Source organism: Piliocolobus tephrosceles, chromosome 6, assembly GCF_002776525.5.
Source record: "Piliocolobus tephrosceles isolate RC106 chromosome 6, ASM277652v3, whole genome shotgun sequence".
Taxonomy (NCBI): Eukaryota; Metazoa; Chordata; class Mammalia; order Primates; family Cercopithecidae; genus Piliocolobus; species Piliocolobus tephrosceles.
Genome location: NC_045439.1, coordinates 79436055 through 79464010, shown reverse-complemented (window position 1 = coordinate 79464010; position 27956 = coordinate 79436055). Strand labels below are relative to the sequence as shown.

General features: G+C 36.5%; 1 protein-coding gene across 3 annotated transcripts; it reads left to right on the top strand.

The window, feature by feature from the left end:
* Positions 1-34: 34 nt before the first annotated feature.
* On the top strand, positions 35-27956 carry CTXN2 (cortexin 2). 3 transcript variants are annotated; one of them, XM_031935782.1, is made up of 2 exons: positions 35-243; positions 25449-27956. In XM_031935782.1, the coding sequence occupies exon 2, from the start codon at positions 25506-25508 to the stop codon at positions 25749-25751; it is 246 nt and encodes an 81-aa protein (XP_031791642.1). In that variant the 5' UTR covers positions 35-243; positions 25449-25505; the 3' UTR covers positions 25752-27956. The 3 variants fall into 3 exon arrangements, with proteins under 3 accessions (XP_031791642.1, XP_023082940.1, XP_031791641.1); XM_023227172.3 differs by lacking the exon at positions 35-243 and adding an exon at positions 15875-16062; XM_031935781.1 differs by lacking the exon at positions 35-243 and adding an exon at positions 16244-16648.

Here is a 27956-nt window from a genome sequence, read left to right as displayed (position 1 = left end):
GTGCCGGGTGCGGGGGGTGGGAGTGCGGCGGGGAGGGGAGCCGTGGGAGCGGGGGTCAGGGCCGCTGTTGCTGCAGTCGACCCTACACCTGCCTGGGAGGGCTGCACCAGTCCTGAAAGCCCCCGGTGGTGGTGCCATGTCTGCCCACCAGCCCGCCTGTCGCTTGGCACCAGTGGAGTCTTCACTTGCAAAGCGGGATTAGACACCAAAGCCCTAACACCCAGACTGTTCAATTCTTTCCAGGTAGGGACAGTTAAAGAAGAACACACCACTTTGCATCTTTAGAGACTTCTTGCAAGTCCTCAGACTCCCTTTAGAAATCCTTTGAATGAAGCAAATATAAGTCTCTTGCCATTTAAATGCCTAGGCACCCTTCGGACATTCCATAAAGAGTTACTGATAACTGATAGCGATTCACCAAAATGAATGACTTTGAATTTCTTTGAGAAGTATTTGTTCTTAGGGCTGAGGATTTCCCAGGAACTCAGCTATCTGCTTAGTAAGAGAAGACTGCAGTTTTTCTCTGGACATCAATCAATGTGGGGAATCTATAATTATAAAATATCGTCTACTAGATGGGCTAATAACGGATATTTGAGGTTTTGATTGTTTATTGTATACTGATGGAAATTCTATGTGAAATAGTTCTACACTCTCAAATTTAATTGCCATATGGAGTTTTAAAATACAGTCGTAGATTTTTCCGCCAAGTATGAAAAGGAAACTGGTTAAATTTAACCAATTCCTAACTCTTGAGTACTATAATATTTCACATTGACATAACCTTTTTCAGCTGAAAAGTTTAAAAGCCTTCCCAAACAAATTTTTTTTTCCATAAAGCAAACATGTGTAGTTTACTTACTTTGCAGAATATCATACACACATCAGTGGTAAAGTTATAGTTACAAAGTAATACTCAAATAACATAATTTCATCTTCGGCTTTTCAATGTGTAGTTTCCTACCCTCTACCGAAAAATACCAAGTTCAGCTACTTCATCATATACACACACACACACACACACACACACACAGTCAGAACATTTTAATGATGAGAATGCTATTGTAGTTGCTGTATAAATTGTATAAATTCAACTCTGAGACATAAGATTTATAATCGCAGAAAGGTCATTCAATTGTGACAGACAAAATATGGATTAAAACCCCAGCTCTGCCTCTTTTTGCCCATAACTCCCTGGGCAAGTCACCTCACTTCTCAGTCTCTCTACAATAAATAAAGATAGCAATACCAACCTTATAGAATTGAGGTGAGGATTAAGAGAAAGCACTTTATGTAGGAAAAAGTGCTATATGAACATAATGTAATATCACAATTCTCTATCTCCCTAAGCTTAGCAGGGTTTTAGTCAAAGACAAGCCAAGTGATTTTTCCCACAGCACTAAATTATAAGTACTTTCAAAGTAGTCATCATTCTGTTATTCTTTTGCTGTAGTTGAACTTAGTGATGAAAATTGAACCCCACCATCACTAGTACTGTATATTCTTGCAAAAATCCTTTAATCAACTCAGTGCAAGGTTTTTTTAAGAGGCCTTTATGCTTCAAACAGAGTAGTAGGTACATGAGGAATACAAAAATGAATACAACCCTGTTGGGAGAGGACTAATATAAAAAGTACTATTTGAGTGCTATGATACAAATAAAAGCAAAGTATCATTAAAACATTATTTACAAAAACAGGAGACTGGCCCACATGCCTTAGTTTGCCAATGAAAATATTCCATTAAAATATTTATCTTGATTACTGAGTTTTAAATTTTGTACCCAAGACAAACGCCTCACTCGCTGTAGCTTAGCCCTAGTCCTGATAAAGAGCAGAGGTTAATTCCTACTGAGGGAATTGTAATTGGTGAGGGCCTTATAAAAGAGCTGGATCTTAAAAGACAAGGAATTAAGGCAACTTCTGAAGGGAGGAGAAGGATTAATCTTTACCATTCCATCTGACTGCTCAATAGATTGATCTTTCCTTCCTTTCTTGCTGTTAATTGCAAAAGATAAAGAAAAAAACTATTAATATTCTGTTGCTGAATCCCATTTCTGTATTTTCCTGTCTTCCTCTCTACTGTTTTGTTTTCTTTTTTTGTTTTGTTTTGTTTTGTTTTGTTTGAGACGGAGTCTCGCTCTGTCGCCCAGGTTGGAGTGTAGTGGCGCTGTCTAGGCTCACTGCAAGCTCCGCCTCCCAAGTTCACACCATTCTCCTGCCTCAACCCTCCCGAGTAGCTGGGACTACAGGCACCCGCTAATATGCCTGGCTAATTTTTTTGTATTTTTAGTAGAGACGGGATTTCACCGTGTTAGCCAGGATGGTCTTGATATCCTGACCTTGTGATCTGCCTGCCTCGACCTCCCAAAGTGCTGGGTTTACAGGCGTGAGCCACAGCGCCTGGCCTTGATTTTATTTTTTATTTATTTATTTATCTATTTTTTAGTGCATGTAGGTACCTTGAAAAATTCTTAAGTAATGCTCAAATTCTTATTTTCACATGATTCATATTGCAAAAGCATTATCCTGTGCAATTGCACAAAATATATTACTGGTACTTCAAATAATCACTTAGTTTTCTTTCTTACAAATTAGAATGCATGTTTATGTGTGTGTACGTGGTGGGGGTAGGGGAAAGCTATTACACATATCTAGACATTTAATCCTAGAAATCACAAAATATTTTCAATTAATGCCTTAATATATGTATCACTTAGGAATTGTGTTCATCTGCTAGTAACAATAACTAGAAATAATAGTATCTTAAGCACGATATACATTTTTACTCTCTTAAGTAAAATTAATGCAGAAGGAGCATCCCAGAGGATATAGAGTAGCTTCACAGTCATCATGGAGTCAGGTTCCTGCTACTTTAATCTTTCACCATCCTAGTGTAAGGCTTCCGTTCTTAAGGTTGCCCAATGACCCAAGATGGCTGCTGGAGATCAAGGAACCTTGTCTGCACTGTGGGTCAGAAGGAGTCTGGAAAAGAAGGGCCTATCCAGAAGTCTCACACAACACTTCCACTTATAGGCGAGAACTTAGTCACATGACACACTCAGCTGTGGGGGAGGTTGGCAAATAATCTGGGGGCTGGGCTTACTGCCCAGGGTTCTGTTACCAATGAGGAAGAGAACGGAGTGGCAACTAGAATGTCATCATTCTTCTTTTTTTTAATTTATTTTGTCTTTAAGAATTAAAAGACAAAGACCAACAATATGAGGTAAAACAAAAAGTATAGTATAATTTTTAAGTCAATTTGCTTCACTATATAAATTAAATTGCTGGATTTGAAGGCATGAAGTTTCTAAACTTTACAAAGTAAAAAGTTATTTCTTTAAAGCTTAAAAAGGAACTCATAACTTTTTAAAATACTATGGGTTATATCTGAAATCTATATATGTATTTCCCTTTTTATAAAAAGTTCATTCTGTGATGAAAATGTGGACATTGGTTACTATCAAATAGAAAGTAAAGTTTAATCTTATTCTGACAGTTAACTACTTACCATTCTCTTTCTCTTTTCCTCCTTCTTTCTCTCTCTCTCCCTCCCTATCTCTCTGTCACCCCCCATACACCCTCATTACACCACAGCTCTGCTTACTTTAGGAGTCCATTTTTTTTTGTTTAGCATTTAGCATTCCAAAAATACATCCTATAGAAAGGTCTCTACCAGCTAGCTAAGTGAAGTTTAGAATTAAGACAAATATCTGAATAATCCAGGCAGAAACTCCACTTTTACCTCAATTATTCAAATAATTCAGATAATATCAAGGGTTTTGGTAGACTTCCTTACATAATTATTTTATTTTTCAACTTTATAATCCTAGGGTAATTGTCTAATGACAGAATTACTTTTGATTTTTGTAAGCAATATTGGGGCATATTTTTTCTTTGAAGACTAAAGACCTGCATAATTCCCAGATCTTTGAGTCTCAATTTTTAACCATTTTCTAATTTCTTAACTTAAATCACCCTGAGTTTTCCTCAATCTCACTCCAGTAACTATGAAAAGATAGATCAGAAGAGCAAATTCTCAGGAGCTCTGCCCTACTTTCCTTCCTATAGGCATAGCCACTCCCTCCTGTTTAATGATTCCATGAATTTGAGCTTACTCTATCCAAAGCCATGGATATTATATGGCAATGTTTTTAAATATCCTCAGTTTAGTATCTTAACTCAATTTTTTTTAAGATGAAGTCTCACTCTATTGCCCAGGCTGGAGTGCAGTGGCACGATCTCGGCTCACTGCAACCTCCATCTCCCAGGTTCAAGTGATTCTCCTCCCTCAGCCTCCCGAGTAGCTGGGATGACAGGTGCACACCACGGCACCCAGCTAGTTTTTATATTTTTAGTAGAGACAGGGTTTCACCATGTTGGCCAGGCTGGTCTTGAACTCCTGACCTCAGGTGATCCACCCGCCTCGGCCTCCCAAAGTTCTGGGATTACAGGCATAAGCCACCACACCCGGCCCTAACTCAGTATTAATGAAATGATTGTTTCATATCAGAAATTGTCTTCAATTTAAATAATTGCCCTTTTTTGGCACATCATTCTTAATTTTCAATTACAACATTTAGAAGAGAAAATCAAATTCTTAGAGTGATGAATTATAAGGTTCAGTCCACATGCTGTCTTGCATATTTGAAGATAATCCTGTAAATGATGATGACAGAGAAAACTGACATAATCTATCTTCCTCTTCTTATTTGGTGATAGAAAATTTTTATTTATGGTAGCTATGAATAGTACTGAAAGCCCACATTTCCTAGCCTCACTTGCAGCTACATGCACCCATGTGACTATGTTCTGGCCAATAAGATATAAACAGAAATGTTGTAAGGACCATATAGAAGTTTCCTTAGAAGAAACTGACTTAGCCGGAAGAATGGCCCTTTTGTCCTCTATTGCCTCTTCCTGCTGCTAATTTGAAATGGAGCAATGATGTCTGTAAACAACAACAACCCTCTTGGACCATGAATTGGAAGCTGACTGCTAAGGATGGTGGAACAGACATGTGAAATTCAGATCTCTGATGACCATGAAGCCACAATAACAACCCTGACATTCCTACCCCTAGACTCATTTTCAAGAGAAAGAAATACATTTCTATCCTGATCAATTGCTGCTGTTTGGTCGCTTGCTATTAAACACAGCTGAACACAATCCTAGTGACTGTTTTTAATGTAAATGACTTATTTCCTTCAATAGTTTGTCTACATGTGGTTACAATGTAGAAGAATTACAGAATGTATTCTGTAGCGCCACTACACTCCAGCCTGGGCGACAGAGCCAGACTCCATCTCAAAAAAACAAAACAAAACAAAAAAAGAAAACAAAACAGTGGAGAGGAAGATAGAAAAATACAGAAATGGGATTCAGCAACAGAATATTAATAGTTCTACAATGTAGAAGAATTACAAGAAGAAGAATTTTTCTGAAGACATCATTTATATTGGCTTTTGTTTTCTCTTTTGCTTTATGCTGTAGAGCACTGAAAGGTGTTTTTAATGTGATTTTCATTCTCCCATTTTAATTTTACTAGTAGAACCACGATTTTGTTTAGGGTAGCAGCATGCCCACCTGAAATACTGGGAGTGACGAGATAGGCACAGCTCTATCGAATTAGTTATAAGGAGTAGTGCATCAGGGATTTTCAGAGGGTTTTTACTTTCCTAATAAGCTCTTTGCCTACCTGCCTTCTTGTGAGGCTAAAGGGTGAAGTATCCATCTTGAAACCAAGAGTCAACATGTATGAATACAAATGCCACGCGCTAAGGAAGACAGGTGAGAAAGACAGGAAACTAAAACACTGATGGCCTCATAAAGTCGCTGGACAAGCCCTGGACTACCCACATCCAAACTTCTTCGTGTGTAGGGTGAAAAATTACCTCCATTGCCTTTAGGCATTGCCATTGCTTTTCTGTCTGTGGTCCTCCATTTAATGAAACTAAACAGAATCCAAAAATTGTTTTTGGATTACAGCCCTTTTCCTCAAGGGTCACACCATTCCTGATGGCTGCTTATGAGCCTAGTTTGTTGAAAGCTATGATTTTTCAGTAGTATACTAATGTGATATTTTTTCATGGTGTATTGCAAAATGGTAGATTGAAGTGATTTCATGTCATATTTCAATTCACAAACTGTTTAAACATGCAGAATATATATGTGTGTGTATGCAAAATGCAGTATGTATATAAACAAGATATATTTCCCTGATTTTCATTTCTAGTATTTTTATCAGTCAGGAAAAGAAAGCTTTTCATTCAGTCAAACTCTATAGATGTTTCCTCTAGGAAAGGATTTAACGCATAAAGTCTTAGACGCTTATACAGCAATTAGTAAGGCTGAGAGGGCAAAGGTCCAGGAGCTATTGCTGCAGTTTGAAATATTAGGAAGAGCATGAGTCACAAGGAACCATGGCCAATGATCCCTCTGACCTGTAACAACAAGATAAGTCTCAAGACTTCCTTGTCTCCAGAATCTGCTGACTTAACATACCATCTGCCATTTGCTATACCCACAAAGTTACCTGCAGCCACTTCTGAAATTGATGGCTTCTCTTTGCCTTCCTCCTTGCAAATTTTGTAACAGTGCCTCTCCTTGGTAGAATTTAGGTTGGAATACTATTAGCAACAGAATTTGAGAAATGTTTCATAGGAGAGAGAACTCAGAAGAGCGAAAACGATGCTGAGTGTCAATAGGTAATATTTGGCACAGTTTCTAAATCATTTGGCATGCTTTCTGAGGTACCCACGTATAAAGGAGGCAGTTATCCTATGTGTGCAATCGTGCTGTAAAAAATAAAATCAGGTCAAATGTTTTAAAAGGTGTAAATTACACATAGGAAACAACAACTTACAAACTGAGAGATCTCAAACCAAAAATGGTAAGTGGAAGCTCAGAGGCATGGCATTATAGGCTGGCTTATAAAGCAAAAATGAAGCTTTAACTTTTACGGTGATTTGTCATTACCGTGGAGATTTTCAGACAACGGATTGGTTTAAAAATCATCATCTTATACCATTTCTGGAAAACAACTTAAGTTTTACTTAGAATTGTCAGAGGTATTTACAAGAAATAACCTAAGTTACTCTTCCATGGCCTAACTGGTTTTGGCTGCTCAGAGGATTCTCAAACCTGGTCACCATTTTGTTTTGTTTTAAGAATCCATTCATTCATTGTGTGTGTTAGATTTAAAAATGCCTGAACTTCTAAATAAGATAAAGTATGTAAAAATACTTGTGACTTACCTTATTCTCTTGACTCCATTAACAAATCTCAATTGTGAGTTCCTTGCAATATCATTCGGGCTACTAAAGAGACTGCATGGTAATACTGTCAGTCTAGATGCTCTGACAGTCCCAATGTCACAGAGCAAATGTAGGCTTGCATAAGTGTCCATGTGCATCAAACCAGATTTCTGCATCAGAACTCTGAATATTTCTGGAAACTAGTATCAACAACATTTCTGAAAAATCAAACCTTATTCTTCCCAAGTGCCTTTGCTTTGAGCATTGTCTAATGTCCTGGGGACAGTCACATAAGAACTACTGTAGAACTACTGAAGACTAAAACATTATTACAATTCATCAGTCCTCAGAACATTAGGCTTGTATTTTCTCCTCAAAAATCTTCATATTTGTAAGTACTGTTTTAGATAATAGTCACTAACTTCAATTTATTTTATGTTGACTTTTAGGTAATATTGAAAAAGAAGGCCCCTCCTTAGTTCTTTCTGAGTGTCTCCTATAGTTGCCTAAAGTGTCTTCGCATCTCATCAGATAAACATTCCTTCAGTTTAGCTTTGCTTAAAATATGAGAGGTGTGGCTTTTATTTGGCTAGCCTAGTTTTAGAAATCGGATACCAAGTATGCAAGTGTTTATTCTTTAACAATGCACAGAACCCTGAAAAAGGAAAATAACTCACATTCTACAAAACCATACATTAAAAATAACTGGCAACTTAAGAAAATGGAAAGATAAGCCACAGACTGGAGTAAAATCTTTGCAAAACACGTATCTAATAAAGAACTTATATCCAAAATATATAAAGAACTCTTAAAACTCAACAATAAGAGCACAAGCAATCCAATTAAAGAGTGGAAAAATCTAAACAGACACATAACAAAGAAGATATGCAAATGGAAAATAAGCATATGAAATTATCATTAACATCAGATGTCCTGGGAGTTCAAAATAGGGACAATAATGAGAAACCACTGTATATTATTGGAATGGCTAAAATCCAAAACACTGACAACACTAGATGCTGAAGAGGATATGGAGCAACAGGAACTCATTCATTACTGGTGAAAATACAAAATGGTGCAGCCACTTTGGAAGACAGTATGGCAATTTCTTACACAGCTAAATATAGTCTTACCATAGAATCCAACAATCATGCTCTTAGTTATTTGCTGAAATGAATTGAAAACTTATGTCCACACAAAAGCCTGCACACAAATGTTTATAGTATCTTTATTCATAATTGCCAAAAATTGGAAGTAACCAAAATATCTTTCAACAGATGTATAGATAAATAAACTGTGGTATATCCATACAATGAAATATTATTGAACAATAAAAAATAAATGAGCTATCAAGCCATGAAGGAAGCTTACATGCATGTTGTTAAATGAAAGAAGCCAGTTTGAAAGGGCAACAGAGTCTATATGACTCTATACATACATTCTGGAAAAGAGAAAACTACAAGACAGTTTTCAGATCAATGGATTCCAGGGGTTTGTGAGGGGAAGAGGACGGGATAAATAGAGGATATTTAGAAATGTGAAACTATTCTGCTTGAAAATATAACGGTGAATATATGACATTATAGACTCTTCAAAAATCATAGAACTGACCAACACAAAGAATGAACTCTAGTGTAAACTGTGTACTTAAATAATAATAATGTAACAAAATTGTTTTATCAATTGTTAACAAATGTATCACACTATTGTAAGATGTTAATAACAAATGAAACTGTGAGAAAAGGGGTGGGAGATGTACGGGAACTTTCTGTACTTCCTGACTTCTCTGTCATCCTGAAACTGCTCTAAAAAAATTAAATCAGGCCGGGCGCGGTGGCTCAAGCCTGTAATCCCAGCACTTTGGGAGGCCGAGACGGGCAGATCACGAGGTCAGGAGATCGAGACCATCCTGGCTAACTTGGTGAAACCCCGTCTCTACTAAAAATACAAAAAACTAGCTGGGCGATGTGGTGGGCGCCTGTAGTCCCAGCTACTCGGGAGGCTGAGGCAGGAGAATGGCGTGAACCCGGGAGGCGGAGCTTGCAGTGAGTTGAGATCTGGCCACTGCACTCCAGCCCGGGTGACAGAGCGAGACTCCGTCTCAAAAAAAAAAAAAAAAAAAATTAAGTCTATCCAATAATAAAAATAACTGGCAAGATATAGGGAAAATTTTATGTTGGAGAAAAAAGTGTAAAACTTACATAACATCACAACCATAGCACTGCAAAAACATTTACAAAGCTAAGAAAATGCTAGCACAATTAAAAATAAAAGTTATTACTTCATAAATTTGTTTGAGTTAAGAAAGAATGATGGGATAAATAAAACAAAGGTTGAGTTACAAAAACAAGGACAAATGCACAATGATCAGGAAGAATTGTGCAATAAGCGTTTTCAAGGAAGAGCATGTGGTCAAATTAAGCCAAGAGGAAAAAGGAGGCGTGGATGGGTGTTGCATATAGGACTACTTTCCTCCACAGCTTACTACCTTCAGCTGTGTTAGTGGACTTAGAGTGCAACTGCTTTTACTTCGTAATCAAAATATTAATGTACTGGGGCAAATCGTGTATAAAACAATTGATTTCCACATTCCATTGACATTCCTATTTGCCAATTATTTTTAACTGAATCCTATTACAGAAACATACATTATGATAGAAAAGAAAACTGCTCTTGTTTCTCTATCTTTAGCAGAACAAAATAACTTAAGCTAATCTCTATACATTATACTGTAGTTATGGCTTGCACATTCGTGGAAATTGTACCCAAGGTACCCTCTCATACTCATTAGATTCAACAGTAAATATAGTAGAGGGCTTAAAGTACACTTTAAATGAAACAATTGAAGGCTTATGGGCAGTAAAACTAAAAGCAATTAAATGAAACTTCATTTAAATAGATCACTCTGAACTGAAACATTTAGTACATTTTTCTTTGCAGACAAGTTTACCAGAAAACATAGCATCTCATTTTCAATGGGACTCATCAACCAGACCAGCATTAGATCATTAACTACACTAAAGTGTCATCATGCTCAATTCACTTAGGAGTCCACGTACTTAGATCATTTCTTCACTGTTGACAAAATCCCACACAGTCATTTTCTAATCAAATCTAATTATCCTATTACTGTACTCTCTAATCCTATTTCAGCACATTCAGCCTTGGCTTACTTTTGAGATATCAGATGGTAAAAATGACCTAACGAAAGATCTCCAAGGGGGAAAAAAATAGAAAGCTAATGGGGTGGCTTTAAAATATGTAGGAGTTGGCCGGGCGCAGTGGCTCACGCCTGTAATCCCAGCATTTGGGGAGGCCAAGGTGGGCAGATCACAAGATCAGGAGTTCAAGACCAGCCTGACCAACATGCCGAAACCCTGTCTCTACTAAAAATACAAAAAAAAAAAAAGAAAATTAACCAGGAGCGGTGGCATGTGCTTGTAATCCCAGTTACTTAGGAGGCTGAGGCAGGAGAATTGCTTGAATCTGGGAGGCAGAGGTTGCAGTGAGCAGAGATCGAGCCACTGCACTCCAGCCTGGACGACAGAGGGAGACTCCATCTCAAAAACAAAAAAAAGATGTAGGAGTTTAAGCCATTCAATACTTAGTTGTAAAACAGGGAATGAGATCATGTACCATTCATTTACAGCAGATTTTTCAATAGGCTCTTTGGATTACCTTGGGATTATAAAAATGAACTTCCAGAGATCCATGAATACCTGAGCTGTGAGCAAAACATCTGTATATATGTATTTTTAGGAAGAGGGCATATATTTCTTAGGGAAATTTCAAAATCATTCTTATTCCTCCCCTCAAAACAATGATTAAAACTGTGTATATAGACAAAAAAGACATGGGTAGATAAAAATAGCATTCAAATACATAGGAATTCATTTTTTAAAAAATAAAGAGTTGACTTTTGAATATAGCTAATTACCTAACATCATCTAAAGTCACAAAAGCATTGGATTATCTTAAAAAATAGTTATACCAAAACTAATTTATATTTGTATTTAATACATGTTTTAAAATTTCACATTTGAAAGATATGCTACCCGGCCGGGCGCGGTGGCTCAAGCCTGTAATCCCAGCACTTTGGGAGGCCGAGACGGGCGAATCACGAGGTCAGGAGTTCGAGACCATCCTGGCTAACACAGTGAAACCCCGTCTCTACTAAAAAATACAAAAAGCTAGCCAGGCGAAGTGGCTGGCGCCTGTAGTCCCAGCTACTCAGGAGGCTGAGGCAGGAGAATGACATAAACCCGGGAGGCGGAGCTTGCAGTGAGCTGAGATCCGGCCACTGCACTCCAGCCCGGGCGACAGAGCAAGACTCTGTCTCAAAAAAAAAAAAGAAAGAAAGATATGCTATCCAATGTTTGAATCAATAGCAATATTCAAATTAAAAAGCACAGCCATATTAAAATATTTTAGTTAAGGAACAGTAATCAAACCTCAGCCAAACAAAAAGTAGGTTTTCCTGAAAAGTTGAAAGTAACATGTTGGCCTAATAGGTTAAAGAGGTAAAGGTGATCTCACTTTGCAACAGTTGACAGCAAGAAGTCAACTAGAGCCAGGATGGCAAGAATTTATGCAAGCTAAATTTTCCTCTGAAAAGAATCCTGAGCTCAGTTATTATAGGAAATTCTTGTTTTCAGTTGCTTTGTGACAATCTCATTCTAGAATATATTCATTAGAGTGGGGCTATCATGCTTTCTAAATTCCTATGGTTACCATGTCTTCTAACAAGGTGGACGATTAACACTTCCAATCTCTGAGATAACAAAAAGTATTAGTCATATAAGGGACACTATTTAGAGTATAAAAATAGCAACAGGGTAACAAAGTGGTTTGGAATTAAGCTGATCTATAATTATATAAACTGAAAAATTTCTTCTGTCATCTTGACATTTTAATATTTCATCATTATAGTTTAGATTTTTATCTTCATAGCTAATTAGATGATACATTTTTCTGTATGTTAGTATCCTATTTAAAATAAATTTATAAAACAACCATATACACTCACCCAATAATCAAAAAGTAGAGAAATTTATTTATTTATTTGTTTACTCCACTTCTGATTTTATGAGGACATTTACATGAGGTCACACATTAAAACAGATAACTAAAAGAAAATAATATTATCATTACCTGAGAAATCAAAATTGCAGTAATTAAGGTGATAAAAAAAAAAGAAGAGATATAAAACCTTAAGGTCTTACATAGTTATTCATTTTCAGCTGTTAATTTGACTCTGACATCCTTGGTAACTAAAATAAATGCTAACTTTAATTAGTTATGTGATTTTCATTGTATGTAAGAACAGAATGTACCACTTTACCCTGGGTTGATTTAAGTGAGGAGGAGAGGTATGAAAGTTCAATTCATTAAACTGGTATTGAAAGAAATGCTTTTGGGGATATGTCTATGAAATCTAAATCCATTAGGCATCTTTATATAAGAAATAGTAAGTTATATGTTGACCAAGATTTTAGTAACAACTCTGTAGTAGATATAGAGCAGGTTGTGTAAGCCGGGAGCTGTTTCATATAGAATTACTGTATATAAGCTGAGAGCATAATGTCAAAGCATAGTAAAGGCAATTCTGTTTGGGGAAGTTATAAACAATGCCACCCACATATTTACCTTTCTAATAACTTGGATTGTTCTGAAAATAAATCACAGATGCTCCAGAAGTATAGGTTATCCACATGTGCTTTAGAAAGGCATTCATGTATTTCATGTCTTTCAGCAAATTTTTGGAAAAGTTGGGCAGCAGATATCGGCAAGGACCTGAAGTACAATTATTCTGTGTTTTACCTTTTTGCAATTCTTCATCTCTTCTTTGGCAATGGCTAATAAAATATGAATAGCATATTAATCTGTGTTTGTATAGAACTTTGTAGAACTTGACATATTATTTTGCCATGTATCTCCTCAAGGGCAGAGACCAAATCTCATTTATCTTTGTATCTCAGCATCTAGCAAAGAAAGTGGAACCTAATGGATTTTTAATCCATTATGCTTTCCTGAATAAGCCATTTTGCAGACTTTTGAGAGCATCATTATCTTTCCTATAGCTTGAAAAGGGTCAGGGTCATGCACCAACTAATACCAAGGAACCTAATTTATAGTCAATGCTTTCCTTTGGCATCAATTCAGAAGCGTTAATGGGAAACACTAGCAACCTTCAAAATGTAAGCATGTGTGTATGATGTCAGTGACATAACAAATCAACATTCATACAAATGATCTATGAAACAAGAACCCTATTCTACCTTTTAAATTGGGTGAGAATTAGATCTATAATATCCAGATTTTAAAAAATCAGCTTCATGGGCATTCACTATGGAGCCATATTTCAAGTCATAAAATGACAAGTCACAGTCTCCAACCATGATAATAAATTATTGGAGTGGGGCTCATACATCCTCAGCAGAATCATGTAACTTAGTTATGCTCCCTTGAGCTGGGCCTGCAAAGAGAATGAAGGATTGTAGATCATAGTATGGAAATACAGAGTCAACTATACCAGTAGTCCAGACAATGTCAAAATCAAAATCAAAGGAATCAAATACATAAAAAATTGTTAATATTTTACAGACAAAATGTTTACATGATTAGTCTCTGAGCTAATTTTGAATAAATTATTTTTGTAACACTTTGGAAGCATACATAGAATAACAGATGGAATAAAATGATCTCCTTTCCCACAATCTATGACTGACTGCATTGCCAGAATACAATATCTCCAGCATCGTGCTACTGTTATTTATTTATTTTGATACAATGTCTCGCTCTGTCTCACAGGCTGGAGTGCAGTGGCACGATCCGATCTCAGCTAGCTGCAATGTCCGCCTCCTGAGTTCAAGCGATTCTCCTGCCTCAGTCTCCTGAGTAGCTGGGATTACAGGCACCCACCACCACACCCAGCTAATTTTTGTATTTTCAGTAGAGACAGGGTTTCACCATGTTGGCCATGCTAGTCTCAAACTTCTGACCTCAGGTGATCCTCCCACCTTGGCTTCCCAAAGTGCTGGGATTACAGGCATGAGCCACTACTCCCAGCTGCATCTTGCTACTTTAATTGGTCTCAAAACTAGTAATCTCTGGCATCACCTAGGAAATTGTCAGAAAAGCATAATCTGAAACCCAAGCCCACACCTACTGAATCAGAGTCTGCATTTTAGCAAGGTCGTTGGAGATTCATATGCATGTTATATTTCAAGAAGCACTGTTCTAGCCCAGAGTGCTAATAAAGAATGTGGCCCTTGGCAAGCTTAAAAACAGTCAATAAAACCATGGCCATGGAAATGTCCCTAGAAGAAGACATATCTTTCACTCTTTCATAGGGGGCAGTTAGTTCACCTACATTTTAGGACATCTTAATAGTTTCAAATCAAAAAACAACTTTTAAAAAATGTGGTCTTCTATGAACTCCCAGTTATACATTGCCCATTTTTTTTTTGTAAGACCATTACAAAAAAATCAGTAAACACTCTAAATAATCATAAAGTTTGTCTTCAATTTGTTATTGAATCTAGTTACACTTACATTATGTTTTCAACTTATTTTCTTTAGATGAATGTCCCAATTCTGTATCTACATTTCCCCCAACCACTCACAGTCCAGTAGTTATAAGGTGAATAATTAAGGTTGTAGGGGATCTACAAGTGCTTGCAACTTGCAGGTTCTGGATAGAGTAGCAACACATAAATAGAATTGGGAACCCTATAACTGAGTTTGTTGAAACCACCAGACCCCTAAAATAAGGATAAAGAGCAAGGTTTCTGTTGTTTTGTTTTGCGTTGCTTTGCTTTGCCTTGCTTTCAATGTCGGTTAGGTTTAGAATCTTCATATTCAACACTGTTTAGAAAACGTACCTGGTGGCTATCTAGGGCTTTATCAGAGCGTTTCCTGGCTGCTATTTTGTTGTCTTCTAGCTTGTGTTTGGGAGCCAGGTCTCAACACGTACCATTTCAGCACTACGGACAGCGCCTAGGCGTCTTCTCCTAGAAACGGAAGAGGATTCAGTTGTGTTTGTGTGGAAGGGAGAAGGGAAAGAGTAGAGGAAACGAACTCCAAACGACACATTCTGTCTCCGGTTAAACCAATACATCTTTCACTCCTGAATTTTCCTTACCGGATAAGAAGAAACATGTAAGAATTTAGTGCCTACTGTTCTACTGAAACGGCTGTCACCAAAGCACAGCAAAATGCCCGCGGTACAGCCAGGAATGCAGCAAAGAGAGCAAAACAAGGATTTCAGCAGTAAATCAATTAAACCCCCATTGCCTTACTAAACAAAGATAGTGATGAAATCTGATTGCTAACCTTCAGGGTGTGTTATGAGGGGAAAAAATGAGCGTCTATTTTTTTTCTTCCTGTCTCTTTCTTTCGGCAGAACTGAGGAATAATAGATAGAGCCTGTTGCTGCTGGAGCCGATTCCCTTCCCCTCCTCATCTCCCACCTCCTTTCAGTCTCACATACACACACAGACGCTGTCACAGACACACGCGAGCGCAAATATTTACACACTGCCACACCGAAGAAATCCATGCACGTTTTCCTGCAAACGCGCGCGCGCACACGTACTTCGGCGGGCGCCCACGTCCTCTGTCTCACCGACAGACAGAGACATTTACACTTCTAGGCCAGGAAAGCGCTAACCAGGGTCCTGTGATTCCACGCAGGTTCCAGAACACGCCTTTTACATTGTTACTGAACCGATCAGCGAACGCAGACAAACGTGCCAACACTTAAGTCTACTGACTGGACTTCATCTCCATGGCAACAAGCATGGAAGGTGAGACATCGCTGTCTGCGAAGTAACTTTCTCCCCCTTCCCTCCGCATTAACTGACGCGTTCCAAATGCAGGTCGATTTGAGAAGCATGTCCTCATTCTCTTGTATTTCTGAAGCAAAAGAGCCGGGGGTGGTGGGGGGCTGGGGAGCCAGCAGGTCTGATAAGTTCAAATTCTAAAGGGGAAACAGCACCGGTAATGCTAGCGCTACTGCTGATGCGGCTGCCAGGCGGGGGAAAAGTGTTGTGTACGTGCAGATTGCTGATGCTTCTCCCATAATGTTTTGCAGGAAGTTTCCATGCTTCTTCGGTTTAGTACGTAGAAAGAGACCTGGAAACAAACAACGCAGAATGATGATGATGCTCTAGGTTTCTTTAATGAGATATTTGGAGAATTTTCAGACCAGGTTTCCCAGTGCGTTGGAAGGATTGAGTGTCAGAGTCCTTGAGCCATCCAAAGATTATCTTGAGAGAAATTCTCTTAAGGTTGAAATCTGAGGGTTTGGGGGTGGATTCTGGCAGATCCTAAGGTTTGGGACCTCTGGAAAGCCCTGAAAATTATGCATTTCACCATGATGAAGACATCTAGGTTAGTAATTTAAGGTTTTCCTTTGATTCCAACACATTCAATTCTTAATGATTAACTACCTCTGTGCACATGTGGTTTCAATAATGCTTCTTTTCTCTCTTTTACTGGGATATAATAACCTTTATATTTTGTGTGGAGTGTGTATATGTATGGAATGGTTCATTATTTTTTAACCTTGAGTTTTCTTATATGTCTTATTTCATGAAATTATGAATGTCACCATTAGCAGTAGAGATTATTATATCTAATGACCAGTGCTAAGATATTTTCTACCTAGACCATCATATTCCACTCTAATAGTTACTATTTCAGGTTTATTGTTTGGAATACCATTACTAGAGAAATAAACAAGAGGAAAAACCTGTTGATTAAAATAAAGCACAGGAAGATCTTTCTTTAATGGGTACACACTTTTTAACATTGGTTTCCGTAATTGTGCATTGTTGCATGATTAAATGATTTTATCTGAAAGGTGTATTTTTATATCTCTAGTAAGGTTATTTCACAGAAGAAATAAACATCACTAACAATATTCATGAATATGAAAGGCTGCATATCAGGTATAAAAATACTATCATCTTTGCTTAACTACTTACAGAGATATGATTTGTAAGTACTGATCATAGTAAGACTTTGTTTTTTTACTTACTAGTTGCTAATTACAAAGCAACTTCATGAGATTTCGGCTATTTGATATCTACAGGAACACCCTTGGCCCAATCTTATGACTCATCAGTACTTAGAAATCTTAGTGCCTGAGAATTGCTGTGAAGTAAATGTACTTTCAACCAAGTTACTCATTGCCAAAGTACCTAATCATTTATTCCAGTGAATATGGCTCAAGACAGTATTTTATCATTTGCAGCAGTAGTGCTAAAAGATACTTAAATATTTTAATCATTATATATATTGATCCTGATATTTAAACTGCATTGTTGATTTTACCCAATTTTGTGGTGTAATATATTTCAAATAATTTTTACCACTACCCAATTTTGCATTCTACTTATTTTGAAAATTCATTTTTTAAACTATTTTTATATGGATTTTTAAAAAATATATGGTTTTGTAACGTAATCTAAATTTTCTCAGTAAACAGGATATTTTTCTATTCCCCAGTAAACAGGATATTAAGATGATGCTTCTCCAGGGCTAGGCATTACAGTGTCTGTTGTGAAGAGCTCTTCCAGCAATTAGAGAAAGTGAAAATGCATATTTTATCTATAACTGTTGAGCATTTTGAATACCTTCATAATTGTGAATGAATTAGCTTTATAACTGGAGACTTTTGTTTTTAACAATATTTTGTTATTAACAATATTTTTATATCATATTATGCTCTATATCAGTAGAAAAGCAGAAGACTTGGCACACTTTACAGTATATTCTCAAAAACTTTTGATTTGGTGTTGAAATGAGACAAGCTGTTCATTTCACGGAGCAAGTAAAATGGAAAGTTTGGGCAATTGTTTGAAAAATTTAGGCCTGAAATACTGGTATTTCAACTGCTACATATATGGTTTAAATTACCAAAACCATCTATTTGCTGAACACATTGTTAGGCAATTGCTTAACTTTTTACCTCTATTTGCTTGTGTAGGCACAGCCTGCAGCAATGGTCAGACTTTTTAATCAGCCTTTGAATATTACTTTTTCAGTTGCTCTCCTTGACCTGTATTTTGTTTTCATCTTTAGTATGAAGTGTACTTTTATGATAAATATAAAAGCCTGTTTTCTCTTTTAAGATATTAATAAAACATTTGTTCTTTCTCAACCCATTTTTTTTGTTGTTGTTAAAATGGAAATGTTATACTTCTTTGAACCCAGGTAAATTTACGTAGCTCTTCCTTTAAAAACTGAATATGCAGTCATGTCTTCATTATTGAAAGTGATTCATCTTATGATTTAACCTTCTGTGCCGACTAAGTAAAACTTACTTTCTGTCAAGTTTATTTAACACCTGACTCTATTTTCTCATTACCTCTCACTTCTAAATCCAATTCAATTTAGTGTCCCTCCTAGACTCTCAACTAAATTTTTATAATGATGCAATAATTCTGAATGCCAACCATAAGACCCTGTTTTTCAGTGTTTAGGTTCCATCACCACTGCAGAATTTGACACTGTTTGCTAATGCCTCCTTCTAGAAACCGTAGCCTCCTTTATTATAGGTGAATTTTCTGCTACAGATTTACTCATGGTTCATCTTATATAACTCCAGTAGGAGATCCTCCTTGTAGGAGAGGCATCCTTGAAGCTCCTTGCTAGGCTTATTCCATCTTTAATCCTTTGTGGTAACAGAAAATAGACTTGAATAGAATTACAGTAAAATTACTCTCTGGATCAATCTAGAACAAGTCCTTCTGGCTTTCTACAAGATAATATTTCAAATATTTGAGTCTACCTATTGTCCTCCTTGGTCTTCCCCTTCCTAGACAAAGCTCAACAATTCTATTCTCTTTAAGTTTTGATCTGCAAATATTTCTATATACTGGGCTCTCTCCATCCTGGATAGAGTCTTCTACACAAACCTTATTCGACAACAATACCTTAAAATATTCTCCCCATCAAAAATTTTATGCTAGACAAAATGATCTGGATTAAGTTATTGAAAGCTGACAATTGAGTGCCTACTATGCACCACACATGAGTACCACAAATTCACCAAGTCCAGAAATAAACTCGTCATTTACTTTCTAAGTCTATACTTTGCTTTTATTTTCTTTGTTTTGATTAATAAAAACACTCTATTTACACTTGTCAGAGCTTAATAGTGTAGAGTCCTCTTTGATGCCTCTCTCTCCATGGGCCCACTACTTTCCAAATCCTACCCCTTGCATTTTTCTAAATATTTTTCAACCTCTACCCTCTTCCACACATCTACTCCCTAGTGTAGACCCTCATTGCTTCTCACCTGAACTATTTCTTTCCCATGATGCTCTCTCCCTCAAAATTATGTCTATTTCAGTCTCATCATCAAGCCACTCAGCCTTTAAGCAAATAAATTTCAAACTCTTAGCCTGACAGTCAAAATATTTCACAATTTGGCTCCAACCTACCTTTCCAATGCTTTGTTTCCCATACTCCCCCTTGCCTGTACCAAATTGCTCAATGTGCTGTGAATAAATCCAGTACTTTTTGCCTTCATATTTGTTGTCATGCTCTTTTCTTCTTCACAGATCTGAATCATTCTGTCTCTCAAAATTCAGTTCAAATACAATCTCTTGCAAGAAAAACTTTCCTGATCCCTCAATGGGTGAAATCTTGATTTCATCTAAACTTGTTTATCCTTTTTGGATCTTCTTTTTTTTCCACCAAGATGTTGAAGATAATAATATCAACACTATGTGGGTGTTGTGGGAATTAAATAAAATAATATATGTAAAGCAGTATTTGATACACAGATTTTAAATACAAGTTTGTTTCCTCTTCCTTTTTTATTGCTTTTGTAGAAGCCTGCGTTGTTGTTTTTTTCCTTGTGTGTACATGGCTCTTCTCCCTTACTAGCTGGAATCTTTTTGAGTAGAGGAGTCCATGTCTACTAGAGCATACTAGCAACCCAATAAACATTTTTCAATGAAAGTGTAGTGAATATATGCGGTTTTACTTTATATGTGGCCTGACATATTATAATAATGTTATTACTTTCTATCATTTGCACCCCCACTCAATTTAAGACATTTGCTTTTATAAGCCACCACCTCATATCTTTGGCTCAGGCTAACTTGATTAATTGCAGCTTACAGATTTATTTTACATGAACTGCCAAGTCATTATCTCCCCTGTTTGGAATTGGTGCATCTCCTTCCCTCCCACTTAAACAAAGGGCTTTAGAAGTGTTTCTATTAAATTTTATGTTCTAGCTTCAACCCAGAATTCTAGGCATCAGAATTGTTTTGAGTCTTTATTCCATGTGCTGTCATATTTCAGCCAAGCCTTGTCAAATGTAATAAGCTTCACTTCAGTATCTTCAACTTAGTCACTGTTCAAAAACACTGAAAAGTATGTGTAGATAAAGTGAAACCTTTGTAATATCACACTGGAGACCCATGTCCATGATTACAGAACCTGATATTTATTAGGGTAGTTCAGATCTATGAATCTGCATAAAAACACTATTATCCAGGCATATCTCATGTCTTCCCCACAAAGATATCATGGGAGACTGTTAAATGCATTGCCAAAATAACTAAACCATGTCCATGCTATTTCCCTGATTCATCATATTAGTAGTAAACTTTTGAAAAGGAAGTGCATTGGCATTACCTATTAAACTCATGTTAACTTTTAATGACTTCTTAAACATTGACAAATTGCTTGTTAAATAATTAATTATGGGGTTGCAACAAAGACCTATTCCAAGGTGCCAATATATAATTTTTACAATTCCCCCTTACTCCTCTTAAAAATTGAGACATTTGTCCACATCCTTACCTCTGGCAGCTCTTTCATGGTCTGTCATTTCTCAAAAGTCTTGAAAGTATAGCTCCAAGTTATAAATTATCTGATCATGAGGTTTTTAACTCATTTAATGTGGCTAAACATTATTCTACTAAAGTATTGTCTGTTTACATTGTTTGATTGTTTTTGTGTGTGTGTCATTTCTAAAACCCATTCTATATTGGTTAAAAAGACAGAAGTAGATTAAGTAGTTCGGCCTTTTTTTGTTATTTGATAACATTAAACCATCCTGTGCAAATAAAGGGCTTAATCTTATACTGGTCTATCTCTTGATCTGAACGTATTGTATGTGAAACCCTTCCACCTCAAAGCCTTTGTAAAGGCTGTTTCCACAAATTTCAAATCTATTCCTCCAAATATTTCCATGGTTCCCTTCTAGACATCATTCAGGGCAAATATCGTCTTCTTAGGGAAGCCTTTGCTGACCTCTTTGACTAAAGAAGTGCCACTTATCCACCATCATTCTCTTTCCACTTAATGTGCTTTGCTTTCATAGCCTTTATGACTATAAGTACCTGGTCTAATATATAGATGTGGATATATAGAGAGATAATTTTAAATAATTGTGTCTGACTTCACCACTGGATGTAACCCTCAGTTCGGCAGGTGCACACTGTTATCTAGTTCACCACTGTACTCTAGTACCAAGAAAAGTACTATCATCTAACAGATACTCAATATACATTTGGTTAATGAATACATTAAAATAGTATTATATATCACCTTAAGTTCACTTAGCTCTTTAGATTTCTTGACAGCATTCTGAAAGTTTTTGGTCACTTCTCAGCATTTTCCCTAGTTATACTGCATTGCTCCTATATTTGTACCCAATAATAGAGACATAGAGTGCTTATAAATTATGTTCAAAGCCATGAAACAGCCATCCATCTATTCCTCCAAGGTAGTATAAAAATGGTGACTTTGTTTATTCATTAACAGTGACTCTGCATATCTATTCATTCTTTATGCCTTTACCTGATTCCAAAAGCCTCTGAAGTATCTTACAATACCTTCTTAGCTAAGGGTAACAGTCAAGTAATGTAGAGGGCAGGGACAGAGGAAGAAGGAATAATTATACCAGAAATCTTAAGCTAACCAATGTCACTATAGTGGAATACAAAATTTAACCCTGTACTTCCTGGCACAAACTAATGCCAGAATATATGATGGCTATATATCTTTCCTTAGAAAACAAAAGGAAACTCCCAAGGTTGTTAGGAAAGATCTGTTTTCTCCACCTTTGAATTCTAAAAATGATGTGAGTCTAAGAATGCTAAGGAAACTTGATAGAAAAGAACAAAAACACTGAACTCTGAAAGAGCTACTGAGTTTTTATACTTACTTTTAAATACAATTTTTGAAATCAAATAAAAATTTTCTTTTTCATTTTAACTAAATGTATTTTCATGCTTTTTGGATATCTAAAAACTAGAGTATTGTACAAAACTTTATTTGAAGGACTTTATTCCTCAAAAAATATATTCTTCAATATATTTAGTTTAATTCAATTGAAATATTTATTGAATACTTACAGTGTGCTGAGAACTGTGATCATTATGTGAGAAGTAATTACTTTCCCTTTAAAAACAATAAATAACTCATTAATTTATATATCATCTAAAGCTCTAGGAACAAAGTATTATTTGGTGTATGATGGACATATTATATTCTAAAATATAAAAGGATTTTGTTCTAACTAGGAAGATGTCTTGTTTTAAACTAATAGTAAGTAACAAATGACAAGAATGTTTTATTGCTGCCTCTAAAAAAATGCCTCTTTTTGTTGGTTTGTTTGGTTGGTTAGTAGGTTTTAAGAAAAATAGGAGTGTAGTGGATTAATCACTGGTTAAGAGCCAACAGACTTAACTCCTTCAACAATCAGCTATGATACTGTGTCTGTGTCTACATTATGCATTTTCAAAACACCTAAATAAATTTAGCTAACATCATAACTATAATCAGTGTAGGCTACTGCTAGACAATAACAAAAAGAACTAGTTGAAAAATGAACAGATCATTAAAACTGCCCAGGTGCTTTAACTTTTGTGATGCCAATTGTTAAAGGTTGGATTTTCCAGAAGTCAGACTCTGAGACAGATGTTAGTTTGCTGAATTTTTATTGAAGACTGTCCTTGGGCTCAACAGTCATGGAAAAGTAGTGACTTAAACAGGAGTGGCCAGAAGTTGAACTGTGCTATGGGCCCAGTGACAGTCTCCGCTGACCCCATATAGAACTCTGAAACTAAAATAGATTTTAGAGTTGTCTCCCTTTGATACAAGATGGCCACGCCTTTATACTATTATATAATCAATCATTGAGTATGGCCTTTCCTGGGAAGGGCCGTGACTTTGGGTGAAGCAGCTCTCTGCAACCGAGGCAAATGGTGAAAGGGACTGACAGCTGAAGACTGTTCGCTGGCAACATTCCTTGCTGCTGGGCAACAAGTCCTTCACTGAAGGGAACCTATTGGGAAACCACAGCGTCCATCAATAAACCACTTTTATTGCCTCATCTTACCCACATATCCCCTGAAATATCCACATGTTGTAGCCCAGCAAGGTTATGCTCTAGTAAAAAAAATAAATGGACAAGTTAGTTGGCTGAATCATCTCCTTGGTCCAGCATCTCCACACAGAAACATCCTGCTATTCAGTTTCTCCATCCATTAAATAAATGATCCAGTGAGTGTACGGATCTTAACAAATGACTTTTAATTGACAAAAGCAAGAAAATTAGACATTTAGTCAGCAAAAGAAGTTCCAGTTAAGTCTGTCATTAGAGATTCAATTCAGTCCTCTGTGCCTTTTACAGGATAAATACCACAACAAGAACTCAATCTTCCAGAAGATCATTCTCAGCCAATAAGTGTCCCTATATTTAAAAAACTAAAGTATTTTCACTATACTATATTGATTAGGACAAAAAATGACTTAGTGGAAAGAAACTCAACAAGGATTTGAACAATATTTTTCCCTTTACTAAACAAAAAATCAAACAATGAACATAAGCCATAACTATTGAATATTTCTGCCACTTAAGGCTTGAGGATAGAGCTTTTTTGTAATCTAAATCATTATAAACAAAATATTGATTGATATTAATTGGTGTATTATTTGCAGAATAACTTTGAAAGCTACAAGGCCTGCTTTTATTACTCTTTTTTCATTCCTTACCTTCCATCCTTTATTCTGTCTCAGTTGTTTCCTGAAAATTAGGACCAAACAAATCTCAAGGGTCAGTAATTTTAATAAATATAATTCTTAAAAATTATCAGAAAAAACAACAATAAAAAAGAAAATACCAACAGTCTATTATTTGCAGTTATTTTATAAAAAGCTATTTGATGACAGTCCGCTCAAAAAAGGTGGCTGTACATTAGTATTTAATTAATTAAATTTATCTTTATTTGTAATTAATTCATTTAACTAACTTAAGACATCAAATGGGGAAAAAATCTATTTTGTTTCAGTTCAATATATACTTTCTGAATGCTTTAGTGTTAGTTTTAGAATCTCAGCACAATAGGGACTTAGGAGTGGAAATCTCTTTGGGAGGGCGACTGGGGAGCTTGTCTTGAAGTTGAATTTGCAGAGAAAGCATGCTGTTTAACTTGGATTTTATGTTTACTTAGGGTGTTCTGAAAGCTAATGGAGATGGTGGGGAGGTGGCTAATGGCCATAGCCACTGCTGCTTATTACTTGCAAGCTGCTCTGTTCGGCACTGCCTGCATTCATGTAATTTTAAAAACATAATTCCTCTCTTTAAGAAATTGACACTTAGTGTATCCAGTGGTAGTGAAGAAAAAAATGTAAATACATACATATGAAACCTAAGGGGGTGAAAAAGAAAGAAGTCATTATATCTATTTAAAAGGATCAGAATCTATACCAGTCAAAATGGCACTGGAAATAGACCTTGAAGTATGGACTTTAAACAGCTTGAGCAACTTACATGCTATGATTATTTATATTATCTACCTATGCGTGCAAATATGAGGTGAAAATTGATGACAATTCAGATCAGAGAAGCAGCTATCTGACTGTCTAGCAATGAATCAAAAGATTTTAGGGCTGATAATTTGAATACTCACCTTCATACTTGATTTATTTAGAGTATGTAGGCACAGTCTTATGTGTCCACAAAGGTAATTCTTCAATTACAACAGTTAGAAATAGCACCTCCAATGCTAATTTGATTCTGATCTGTATCTGATGATGTTTTCAAACATCTTTTGTGAGTTAAGTCAAGAAGGTTTGAAAAATGTCAGATTTTAATAAGCAACAACCTACCCAATACCATACAAGGGTAAAACTAAACTGAGTCCAATTTTGTACCTAGGCGAAGAGTTGATTCCAGAAGGAATTGTGAAGAGCCACAACAATGTGCCAGTGAATAATGAGTAGTACCTACTGTGGCAACTCGTCAGCTAAGATGAGTGTCAACGAAGTATCAGCTTTCTCATTGACTCTGGAGCAAAAAACTGGCTTTGCTTTTGTTGGGATTTTGTGTATCTTCTTGGGACTTCTTATTATCAGATGCTTCAAAATCCTGCTAGACCCGTATAGTAGCATGCCTTCCTCTACATGGGAAGATGAAGTTGAAGAGTTTGATAAAGGAACATTTGAATATGCGCTTGCGTGAGAGTTCCAGCTATATGATTTTTATGGTTGCGCCATTGGGACACATTCTGGATACAATTGTAATTACCTTGAGTGTGTGGGAGAGAGGCTCATTTTGTTCAGTGAATTCAATAAACATCTGTGACTAATTTCTTCACCATGCTGTGTAAATGATGAACTATCCTTGGGATTCGTCACTTTCCTCTGTTCCCACTTAGAGGTTTCCAATGAATAGAGCATAAGGATTGCTGCAGCAGTGTTTACCATCTTTATTCTTATCTTGAACAACTGCCTTGAATTTCTGCTTCCTTTCTTGTGCTAATAAACTGTGCTAAAGGCATCTTGCTCTCTCCCTTCTGCAAAGCCCAGGCACCCCCTCCACATTGCAGGCTCAGACCCCTTTAGCTTTAGTAAGTCAGGTCTGAAACAGAGAATTTAGTCCAAAGAATAATCAAAATATTATTTGTCTAATAATAGCCATAGGTCAAAAACATTCACAGGTGAAAAAATATCTCAAAAATCTAACACCCAAAGCCTACAAGTAGTCACAGGCCCTAAAGGTCCCCAAATTTCACAGAGCCCTGACCCTCCTATCTGTCCTCTTTGTCGAATCTCTTGCAATAAAATCCCATAGCTTGCAATCCAAACCAGACCTGACTCATACTGATGCTCCCTCCCCTACCCCTTGCATAAATAGAATTTAAAAGGGAGTTTCCAGCATGACCTAGTGGATAGAGTACTCTAGGCAGAAACAAAGACAGTCTCAGCTGTGCCACCAGTAGAGCTATGCTCTAATGGGTAAGTCATCTAATCTCTGGGAGCTTCAGTGAAGAGTAGTGCTAACATCCTTTTCAATTCTAGTGCCCTATGAATGCTACAAATGTACCTGAAAATCCAGAGATCTGAAACGAATGAGGATTTAAGATATCATGAAAAGTTTTTCAGATTAGGAGCCTAAACTCAGAGATTTGAATTCTAATGTTAGCTTAGCCAAGAACTAGCTTTATGACCCAGGAAGTTACCTAAGGGGAACCTATCTTCCACAACAAGAATTAAGAAACCCATCCTGCATAACTTCAGGAATACCGAGAGGGCCAATTAGATATAATGAATGTGAAAGCATTTTGTAAACCATAAAACAGTATCTAAACATACCTTGCTATCATTATTTATTGTCCTCATCTGTAGCAGTAATATTCTCAAACCCTAAGAAGCAATGGCTTAGTGTATTCAATCTCTCTAGTATTTCATTCTTTTCAATTGAGAAATAAAAAGATAGAATTATATAGTTCTAAATTCTTTCCAGCTACAAACTTCTGACTCTCTATGAGTCAGAATGGAGGAACATAGCAGGAGATAAATACAAAACTATCCATGTCCTTTGAAAACACAGAACTGCAAAACATACCACAAAGGAACAAGACTAATATTGCCAAGGGGTAGCACTAAATTAGTTACTTTCAATTTATTTGATACTCTTATCAATTATTTGAGTTGAAGACTACTATTTCCATTTTATTTTTAATCTTAATTTTGCAGAAGAGAAGCTGAAGCTGAGAGAAATTAACTAGCTTCCCAAGATCACCATAGCTAGGGAATGGTTATGTTAGGGCTTGAACTTGGGCAGTTTAATTTCTGCTGTATCCCTAGACACTATCCTCAACACTTCTACATAGCTTATAGACATGGTTACTGCTCAGGTCTACGGAATTCCAAAACCATCTGTCTCTGTGAGATTCCTTGATGCTTTCCATCTCATAATAGATTTAGAACATATCTGTTATTAGCTGTGGATCTTCTGGATCAGATCCTCACCTCAAGGAGTCTCTCTATACGCCAGTTGGTTCAAGAGTGTAGGCCTAGTACACATCTCATAGCCAGTTAGCAACTTGGCCTAAGAACAGGTCATTGGGCCAAGTTCAGCTGAACGTACTGAAAATTGTGTGTGCCAGGAAACTAGGTCTCTTTATTGATAAAGTCTTTTAAAGTACCAGATGTTTCACTTGTCTCCCAGAGAAGACACCTACCAAGACCCTCCATTTTGATGACTAGAACAAACCAAGGCCAGATCTTTATTTCAAAAGAAGAAAGACCTCTACAACCAAGAAAACTTTATGAAATATGAGCATTGTTTCTGGAAGTTCAACTCCCATAAGCTTTTCAAGTGTATCAACTCTACCACAATATTATTTCCAAATCCACTAAAGAAAAATTCTATTAACCAAAA

Bases quoted from the DNA above. Each gene is read 5' to 3' on its own strand.
- CTXN2 (XM_031935782.1), top strand. From the start codon at position 25,506: ATGAGTAGTACCTACTGTGGCAACTCGTCAGCTAAGATGAGTGTCAAC.